Below are 10,233 nucleotides of genomic sequence, written 5' to 3'. Positions count from 1 at the left end.
GGGGAACCGCCTCAGGGACCGCCCCGGGACCCGCCCAGGGACCGGGGAACCGCCTCAGGGACCGCCCCGGGACCCGCCCAGGGACCGGGGAACCGCCTCAGGGACCGCCCTGGGACCCGCCCCGGGACTTGCCGGAACTGATCCTGGCTCGTTATCGCCGTGCTGGCGGGCTCGTTCAGGGTGGAGGGGTTGTGGGGTGTCGTACTGGGGTCCCGCCCTGCCCTGCCCTCAGCCGGGGCGGTTCCCTGCCCCTCACCTGGCCCGTCCTCCCGCGGGAGCCGCGGTCGCGGCGGTGCACGGTGGGGTTCGCTGGAGCCTGGCCCCGGAGCCCTCGGCCTGTTAATGGAAATGGGTTTTCTTACACGTATTTATAAAGAATCATTTAGCATCAGCTTTTTCGTATGACTTTAATATATACAGACTTGCATCGGGCCTAGTATTTTGTGGTTGTTGTTTTTTAAAGATTTGGAAGCAAATACAGAAGTCGTGGCCCTTCAGAGTCTCTTTTTTTTTTTTTTTTTTTTTTTTTTTTTTTTTTTTTTTTTTTTTTTTTTTTTTTTTTTTTTTTTTTTTTTTTTTTTTTTTTTTTTTTTTTTTTTTTTTTTTTTTTTTTTTTTTTTTTTTTTTTTTTTTTTTTTTTTTTTTTTTTTTTTTTTTTTTTTTTTTTGATGCTGGTGGATCTGTTACCAAAGAGGGCCGTGAACTCCCCGGGAACGTTGTTATGATTCAAACGCCGTTGAGAAATGGCTGTTGAAAGCGTAACAAACCAGGCGATGAGGTTTTTGTTCCAGGAGGTTCTCCAAGGATTTCAGCAGAGAGCACACACCTGCCCGCCTGACAAGCAGAGCTCCTCAGGGGAAGGCTGGTGGCACTTCTGTGTTTGATAGGAAAAGATACAGTAACTTGTCTTGACAGAAACTGTGGCGCATAGAGATAGGAATGTGATGTTACTGAGGTTTTTCTGGAGCATGTTTTATCACTGAGTCACTGTCAGACAACTGAGGCCTGGAATGTAATGCTAGTGATGTGTAGAAAAGTATTTTTTCCAGATTAAAAAAAAAAAAAAATCAGCAAAACAAAGCTTAAGTCTGGTTTTGACTGGCTTTAGAACAGTCCGTGGGTTCCCAAGGCTAATACCTTACATTCCAAGTCGGATATAACAGAAATAAACAGGTTTGCTAAGTAAATAAAATATGACTATGCTGTAAAGTTTTCCTCTGTTCACAGTGTCATGTTCACTTAAGCCAAATTAGGTAAGAAGCGTAGAGCTGTAAGAGAGACAAAATTTCTACAGTTTCTTGGTTTGTTGAAAGGACTGGATTTAAAAAAGAGGAGACGTGATTAAGTGCCTACCTTTTCCTGGAGGTGCAAAAGGATTATCCTGTCTAAGAGTCAATGACTGTGTCCCATCAGTCAGAATATGCAGCTCTGGGATATGGAAGAGCAGGTAACTGTAACATAAAGTGCTGGGAATTCAAGAAGAAACCAGGTGTATGGATTTTCCTCTTTTTCTACTGAAACTTATGGGGGGAGAGATTCTAAATCCTTTCTATTTAGCATGTGTCCTGAGGGGTGGTTTCTCTCAAGGCTGGAAGGGTCATAAAGCCATTTACTGGATGTGCCCCTTGCTTTGTCAATCCTGTCCAGGAAAAGTGCTTTTAAAATTTTTGTACTTAAAAGTGACACTGCAACCAGAGCAAATGTCTGCAGCTTCTTGGTGGTGAGGCTGAACAGTAACACTGAGAGCTGTCCAGGTCCTTGGAGCCTTCTTTAAAAATTCTCTGTACAAGCACTTTTAGATTGGGTGAGCCGTTACCTGGCCCTGAAGTCTGCAGCTACATCAGCAAAAAATACTTGGAAGAGTACATGGAAAAGTTGAGACCAGACTCGACGTTAGCTCAGCTCTGAAGGGAACCAGTGATCCAAGTGCTTTAAGGTAGTAAAAGAATGGAGGTAAGGCCTTCCTGTTGACAAATGTCATTTTTGAAAATTAGGGACTAATCTTGTTTAGGCAGGCATGAAAACAGTTGCTCAGGCAGTTACAGTGAGATGTGCCATATTCCTCAGGAAGGGTAGAATTTTGTCTTTTTTGTCCAACATCTGAGGTGGAAGCATGATGAATTTTTCACTACAGTTTTTAAAAATGTGATTGTTTACATGGCAAAGTATTATTTAATGAAGATTTTTCTGAGGAGCACCAAAAATCCATGAAATAGTTTGTCAGTGTGATAAATGTTCTCACTTTCTAATCTGGGCATGAGCAGTGTCACTGTGTTTCAGTTATAACTGAATTCTTGATTATAACTCAGTATTTTTAGTGATGTTACAAAGTAGGTGGAGGTGGTGTTCATGAGTGAAATGCCTGACTATTTATGTAATGCCACAGTTCATTCCCATACTCTTAAAAAGTTATTAATGTGTTCCTGACGCTGTACTTCATTAGTTGAATAGATGATACCACATATAAAACTTGATTTTACTTTGTATGACTGCTATAACTCTTAGGTTTTAATTACTTGCTTTAGTATCAAAGGTGATTTAATAATTTTCTATGGAAAAAAGAACTTGGTTGTTGGTATAATGGTAACCTGGTGTTTTATGTCCTCTCCTCCCTTCCCTTTATGCCAGTGGTAACATTTCCATGACTCCAAAAAGCAAGGATAGCCACTTGCCTAGAGAACAAACACATGCATGTCTGCTCCTCAGTGAAAAAGCAGTGTGGTAAATTACCTCTGTCTGCGGTTTTCTGTTCACGATTGCTGGAGCCATCACCAAGCAAAACCTAATGTGATTCTAATAAACACTGTAGAGCATAATTGTCTCTACCACAGCCCATCTCTCTGCCTGGCACCTGAAATCTTCTCTGCAAACCAGGCTTCTGCTCCCACTCCCTACTGAAGGCTGGGGTACTGTCACCTGTGACTGACTCCCTGGCCGGCCTCAGGGAGGGTTTTTTTTTTGTTGTTGTTGTTTGTTTGTTTGTTTGTTTGTTTGTTTTTTTTTCCTTTTTCTTTCCAGAATGCTGGTGGCAGGATCGCGTGTTCTGTTCTGAAGCTGGCGGGTCGAGAGCTCCTGCCTCTCTGCTAGTTTGCAGGTGTCAGCGTTTTCTTCCCGTTCACCACGTTTTGTGTTTCAATGGCGTCAGTACCTACGAGCACTCCGATATTCTGTCGAACGGGTTTGTTGTGCGGAGGCAGCGCCGTGCGGGTCCCCGCGGGCAGGGGCAGGGGCAGGGCCGGTGCCGGCGGCGCTCGGGGAGGCGCTGCCGGAGCCCCGCCCGTTCCGCGGGGATGGAGCGGCGCTTCCGGCGGGCGCGGAGCGAGGCACGGCCCGGCCGGAGCCGCGTGTGAGCAGCGCCGAGGCGGTGGGAGCCCGGCCCCGGCCCCCGCCCGGCGCCCTCCGCCCGCAGGATGTTCAAGAAGTGAGTGCGGCCGGGGCCGGGGGAAGGGGGAGGGAAGGGGAAGGGTCCGGCGGGCCCGGCGCCCCCTCAGCCCCGGGCTCGGCCCTGCTCGGGAGCGGCCCCGCGGCCTCCTCGGGCAGCGCGTCCCCGGCTCTGCCTCGGGCACTCGGTTGTTAAATGGGAAACCCTCCGGAGGGAGCTGAGTCATTAACTTGTCTTAACTTCGGGGTGGCTCGAAGCGCCCTTCGTACTTACATGGTGCAGATGAGGGGCTCGCATCCCAATGGGTCTCTGGGTGTTTGTGTTGCCAGCAAAGTGCTCTTGGAGTTGAGCGAAATAAGACTGTGTACCAGGTCGTGTCTGTGAGGCTAAACACGTTTTGTGGGCATTCACAAAGTTTAGGGATGAAGACAGCCTACTGGTGGGGCTGCCCTACCACCCCTCTGCCCGGTATTCCCAGGAGACAGATTTAAGTCTCATGAAATCCTGGATTTGAAAGTTGGACAGTTGATGTGCTGTTCTATAGTGAGTTTATAAAAATTCCTGAAGAATGCTGCAGAGATATGGCATCGTTTGGCATTAAATTGTGCATTTCTGAAAAACTTTCACTCACTTTACAGATTTGATGAAAAGGAGAATGTATCAAACTGTATCCAGCTGAAGACTTCAGTTATTAAAGGTATCAAGAATCAACTGATAGACCAGTTTCCTGTTATTGAACCATGGCTAAACCAAATCATGCCAAAGAAAGACCCAGTCAAAATAGTAAGATGGTAAGTTTCTTCTCTCTTGAGCTTTGCTTTTAAGGTGCTTCCCTTATGTGTCGACTTTGTAGAGTAGATTAACGTACTGTTTTTGAAAGGCTTCTATCATATCTGAATAGCTAATAGTCTGTGTTATGACCAAACCAGAAAGTTTACATGTGCTCGTCTCATGCTCTTGAAGGCATGTGCTGTCGTAGGATGCTTGAAGAACGTTAAACTGCTGCCTGCAGTGAATGTGCAGTGTGTTCAGGCACTGCCCAAGGATTAGCCTGTTGTTGAAGGGAAACATTCAGCTTTATGGATATGGAAGCTCAGACTTGTTTGGATACCTTCCAGTAATATATTTTACAATTTTTGGGCTTCCATATATTATCTAAGTTATTTTTTTCTAGGTAGAAGGTTTTTTGCTCTTTCTCCTTATCCACCCTTTGCACTACATTCAAAAATCCCAAAGAAATGCAATTTGTGCATTTTGTAGATTTTTTTTTTGAAGGGGAAGGAAGTGAACAGGAGACCATTGTTGAAGAATAAGCCATGCAAAAAGATAATATTTTTAGTTTTATATTTTCTTGCTAATTGACTGTCTTAGTTCTCAGGTGCCAAGATAGATCAGAATGTGAAGTGATATATTTATTTAAACTATAGAAGGATTTAAGTAGCTATTGGAATAATTACTTTTTAATCTTGCAGTCATGAACATATAGAAATCCTCACTGTGAATGGGGAGTTGCTGTTCTTCAGGCAAAGAGAAGGAATTTTTTACCCCACGCTAAGGTTGCTTCACAAATGTAAGTTTTCTGAGGGTGGAAGTGCTGGGAAGAGAAGGATGAAAAAAATATTCTGTGATCTGTAATGGGTTTAATGATGTAAAGTGCACTTGCCTCCTGTAGGAACTTAGGCTGCATGCTTTTTACTTTTTACAATTTACATTTGCATTGCTTTTCTTGCTGTTCTGCTTGATTGTTTTACTCTGATTTAAATCTTAAAAAAGTTATTTAGTCAAATCTCAGTGTTAGAAATACTTCAAGGGGGTGCCTTGAAGGATGGCTTGGAGAGCTGACAGCTTTCAGGAATTTTGTCTATTTTTTCCTTTTTTTTTTTCCTCTTAACATTAACCTGTTTCTCTGTCACATTTGAGGGGTTTTAGACCCCTTTTTTTAAAGACGTCTGAGTATCTGGGGACTTGGGAGATTGTTTTCCCTGTGGGAACTCGTTCAAATTGTTACTCAGTATGTGGGTCTATGAATGTGCAGGAGGCACAGGCCTCTAGTGCTGGATTTGGGACAGCACTTGTGTCCTTTTGGGACAGCACTTGTGTCCTTTTGGGACAGCACTTGTGTCCTTTTGGGACAGCACTTGTGTCCTTTTGGGACAGCACTTGTGTCCTTTTGGGACAGCACTTGTGTCCTTTTGGGACAGTACAGCCCAGCAGCAGCCCTGGTGATTGACTGTCAAACTTTCTGCCCTCACAGCACACTGTATATCTAATTGACCCCTCTAAACTGATTTGATAATGAGTTATTCATGTTGTCATCTCCCTGTATTAATTGCAATGCTGTATCTTTCCCCTCCTAGACCCATTTATTCTGCCACATCAGCAGGTTGATAAAGGCGCCATTAAATTTGTCCTAAGTGGAGCCAATATAATGTGCCCTGGTCTGACGTCTCCTGGAGCAAAGCTTTACCCTGCTGCTGTCGATACTGTCGTCGTATCCTTCTTTAACTGTGAATTGCCTACTGTGAGACGAGTTAAATTTCTGTTCTTGTATTCTCATCTGACCATAATCTGGATTACTTTGGATTTTAATCGGATTTCATGAAATATCTGGTAATCAGAAAAGAGCTGCAGAGGTTTAGGTGTTATTTGGCAAGGTTACATTGTTCTTATATTTTTACTTACTGTGATGCTCCTGCTGTACTGTTGGGTGGGCTGCTGATCCATTAATCTCCTTGGTAAGTGGAGCTCCTTGGTGATTTTATGCAGAACTGTAAAAGTAGATGAGGTGCAGTGTAATTTGTCCCCGCCTCCATAGTCAATCTTCTGTTCCCTTCAGTTAAAGAAGAATTCTCTCCTGATCCTGGGGAATTTGGAAAGATGTCAGGGATCAGCTTTACTGTGTCAGGACTTGCTCTATGTGTCTGATGAAGTTAGCAAGTGTAAAATGAGGAAAGTGCTAATTCACTCCTCATTATGTTACTGAGAAAGGAAACCCTAAGCAAATACAACATTAATAAAACCAAGATGTGCTGATTGTGTTGTTAGATAGATGCTGTAGGAAAAGATCAGCTGTTGGCACCATGTGTTGCTAAACTTTGAGAAAGACACATCTGATTTCAGTGCTTCTGGTCTTTTAAATTTGTGTCCCAATTCTTCTGTGCCTTGGAATCTGAAATGGCCCCAGAAACATGTGCCATTTTGTTCCAGAAAGGAGAGATTGTCATCTCTGTGTTAGGCACAAAGGAAGACATGGAGTGTAGTGCTGGGAGATTTTTTTTTCTGTAATTGCTGTTCCAAGTTCATAAATACGTGCTTTGTTCTACACACTGTGATTCAGTTGTTAAATGCAGTGCATTGTTTTACTTATCTTTAAGAGCTGCAGCTTTAGAATTACTGAAAGGGTAAAAGTTCAACGTGGGCTTTTGAAAGTGTTTTGGAAGTCGTTTCTTCATATTGCTTTTCCTTTTCTCAAATAGTTTAAAAAGAAATCTGTTTTCCTTAGCAGTAATTTGTAGGCAATAATGGCAGAGGGAAAACAACATGCATTATGTGTGGGAGTAATGAAGATGTCAGCTGAGGACATGTAAGTGTTTTAAAAAATGAAATATAACCTGTACCATGTCATTATTCTTAGGTTAGTTTGGAATATAAGTGCCACTGTCAAGGTTACTGCATCACTGTTGCAGCATGTGCTGTTTAAGTACAAGAGTTTTTTAAGATTATGTTTTGTTGATTGGTAGTCAGGGAAAGAAGAGAAGGCAGAGAGTATCTTCTGTACTTATTTGAATCCAAATAGTTCTTTTCATGTGAATGTGGATTTTAAGGTGCTCAACATTCACTGCTGAATGTTGGTATTTCTAGAGCTCAATCATACTTTGTCAAAGATCTCATGAACAAAGACGTATTTGTATCAAGTACCTGGGCTGGGCAAGAGATGCAGTTTGGATTTGAGAGGATTGAAAATGGTGAAGTGATTTTTGTGTGCAGGGACGGGGAGACTGAAATCATGCTGGTGTTTGGCTGCCTGTCTGGGTTTTCCTCTGTGGCCTGCCCTGTACCCACGTGCAGCATTCCTGCTTGATGTGCTGACTGGCCTATCTGAGCTTCTTGTGAAATGCAGAGGTCTGTTCAGGGGATAAACTGAAAATTATTTGAGAAGGCAAAGGGATAGAAAACAGAAATGGGTGCTAGTTGTTCTTGGCTTTCACACAGTGCAATATTGTAAGTAGCTAAATCACCTTGTCGTTTTAAGTTCTGTAAGGTCTTGCAGCAGGATGTGAGGAGCACCCAGTGGGTTTGGGCTGGGGTTACAGCCCTGTCTGCCCTTTGTGGCAGTGAGGAAGCTGATTTTGATGCAAACAAGTCACTCTTTTTTGTGGGGATAATGCTCAGCAGGATCATCTCCTGTGCTGGGTGACTCTGTGGTCCCAAGTCATAACGGTAGCAGCACAAGGAGAGATGGAATGTGTTACAGAGGTCAGGGATAGAGTGGGACCGGAGCAACCTGGATTTGGACCTGCTGTAGCTGTTGAGAAATTACATCTCTCAGGATTCTTTGTAGTGATTCAAAAGACACCAAGAGTAAGTGGAAAGAAAAGCTACTGAAGTGTCCCAGCCCAGAGTCTGCAGTGATGTGCTGTGATCACTGCAAGCCGAGCTTCTCTATATTCCTTATCCTAACTTGGGATTCAGCAGCCTCACAGCTGAATATCCTGTTCCTGTGAGAAGCAACATGAACTGGAGAGGAAAACAAAGTGATACTGATCTCTGCAGCCTGTTGGCTGCTTCTTTGTGTGACATTGGTTAAACCAGAAAATTGTGGAACGGTGTGATTTCAGTCTCTTGGTGTGATTACAACACTTAATATGTCAATTCTGGTTTATCGGCATTTTCCTTCCTGATTACTTTTGGATAAGCTGTTTAAGTAATAAAACACTTGGTGTAAATACAGTAAATTATATCCGTCAGGGGAATGAAACTTTTTCTCACTCCTAGAACGTCTTGTTTATGGTGACAAAACTAGATTTTTACCTTTTTTGGTGGAATAATGTACTGGAAAAATGATAAACATAAATTCAATGCAGACACATAGAGTAATAATTTTTAGCAGATAACACGACTCAAAAGATACAGAGTCAGTACTACAGAGTATGTTTGTAACATGCTGCAAGTCCTTGGCACAGAAATTTAGCACTTTTAATTCTTTCTTAAGTGGGTAGGTGACCTGCAACCAGCAGCAAGGCAGCTCACCTGTGTTTGATTGTGTTGGTGGCACACTTGGAACCAGAACTTGTCAAATTTCACATTCCAGTCATGCTGTACCACCTCTTGTGCTGGGAGGGGGAGACTCACAACTACTGTGCTACTTTGGTAGAGAAATGCTAAAATTAAAAAAGTGGCAGAAGTCTGAAGAACTGTCTCCCATAAAGAAGTACCAAAGGCTGTTGACAAAACGTGGAAGGCAAATATTGTCCTCTTATCAGTCAGCAGTGTGGGCAAACGTAATAACAAATATTGTTTCTTGTCCACATGCTGTTGAAGATAATGACTTTGTGATTATTAGCTTTTCCCCTTCCAGCTGACAAATGTTGCACTTTCCACTTAAAATATTATATTTTATACTGCTCTAATATTTAACCTATCTAATACTTTTGTACCTTTTTCCTCCTTCCACAGTGAGAAGGTCAACAAAGGGATTGGTATTGAAAATATCCACTATTTAAATGATGGCCTTTGGCATATGAAGACATATAAATGAAACAAAAGGAACTGTTACTCCAAAGGAATGCACTTAGATTAAATGTGGACTGCTTTGTAATTCCTTGTTTTTAATGTGACTGAATGTACAAATTATTTTGTTCTGTGGCTATGCTAAATAAATCAAGTGAATGCAAAAGTACTGTTAGGCTACAATAGTTTTCTAGATTTCTTTTTATTACAGTTATTTTGTTTTGTCTTAAACCCAAGTCTTCAGTGACTGAAGATACCTGGTGGAAAGATTCTGCATGGACTGTGAGTAGACTATTTCAAACAGAAAGGAGGAAAAAGCCAAGAAATGTTTACATTTTTTTGCTCTTTTAAAAGAGTAATTTAAAGTGTGTGTGAAATATAAATACAGTTTATAAAACCTCTGAAACATTTCAGATTTTTTTCTTCTGATTAACATCTTGTTAGTCTACGTGTTCCTTGAATGTGGAGGAGTAATTTTTTTTGACTTTTTTTTTTTTTTTTAATTTATTAACAGCATTAACTTCATTTTACTTAAGGATTTTCCTCTTTTTAATATGCATTTATCTGTATAGGATTTATGAACTTAGACTGGTAACGTGGACTAGAAATCCTCTTATGCTGGTTCATATCTGAAGAGTTACAGCTGTGTTGATATTTGTCCCTGCCAGCACTTTGCTCTTGCTCTCCCTGTAGTGGAGTTGACAGTAACGCTGGGCAGGCTCCCAACGGAGCGTGTCCACCCCGGTGCCTCACGCTCTCTACTCCCCGTTTGCAGCCTTATTTTAGGAGCAGAAGCAAAACCACTGTTAAATAAGGGCATGATAGAAAAACATGGTTATCAGTGTAGCCAGGAGCAGCTTCTTCAGGTGGAAGTTCAAGAGATCTCAGCTTGTGCACACTGCCACACGTACCTACAGCTACAGATTGGGGTCAGCAGCACTGTGTGTTTGTCTGGATACCCAGTCCTTTGTTTAGCAACTGCATACCCAAAGCTATGCCTATGGAAAAATGGAATCATGTAATAAACTAAGGAAACCTTAAGGTCTACCACTCATAACTGTCTCTGGGAGCATTTATTAATATTTCACGTCTCTATTCCAACACATGCATTGTGCAATGGC

General features: G+C 42.3%; 1 protein-coding gene across 1 annotated transcript; it reads left to right on the top strand.

The window, feature by feature from the left end:
* The first annotated feature begins 3,287 nt into the window (after positions 1–3,287).
* On the top strand, positions 3,288–9,295 carry MCTS1 (MCTS1 re-initiation and release factor). The gene is made up of 6 exons (XM_027898305.1): positions 3,288–3,421; positions 4,021–4,173; positions 4,855–4,952; positions 5,740–5,873; positions 6,898–6,965; positions 9,059–9,295. The coding sequence occupies exons 1-6, from the start codon at positions 3,411–3,413 to the stop codon at positions 9,138–9,140; spliced, it is 546 nt and encodes a 181-aa protein (XP_027754106.1). The 5' UTR covers positions 3,288–3,410; the 3' UTR covers positions 9,141–9,295.
* Positions 9,296–10,233: the final 938 nt, after the last annotated feature.

Source organism: Empidonax traillii, unplaced genomic scaffold, assembly GCF_003031625.1.
Source record: "Empidonax traillii isolate 1590-97213 ecotype Southwest subspecies unplaced genomic scaffold, ASM303162v1 scaffold20:size5563877, whole genome shotgun sequence".
Classification (NCBI taxonomy): Eukaryota; Metazoa; Chordata; class Aves; order Passeriformes; family Tyrannidae; genus Empidonax; species Empidonax traillii.
Note: the sequence above shows the minus strand (reverse complement) of the source record. Positions and strands in the feature narration are given on the sequence as shown.

Excerpts from the sequence above, each read along its gene's own strand:
- MCTS1 (XM_027898305.1), top strand. Across the intron at positions 4,953-5,739 it reads GCTAAGGTTGCTTCACAAAT|ACCCATTTATTCTGCCACAT; the intron begins GTAAGTTTTCTG and ends TTCCCCTCCTAG. Across the intron at positions 5,874-6,897 it reads CTGCTGTCGATACTGTCGTC|GCAATAATGGCAGAGGGAAA; the intron begins GTATCCTTCTTT and ends AGTAATTTGTAG.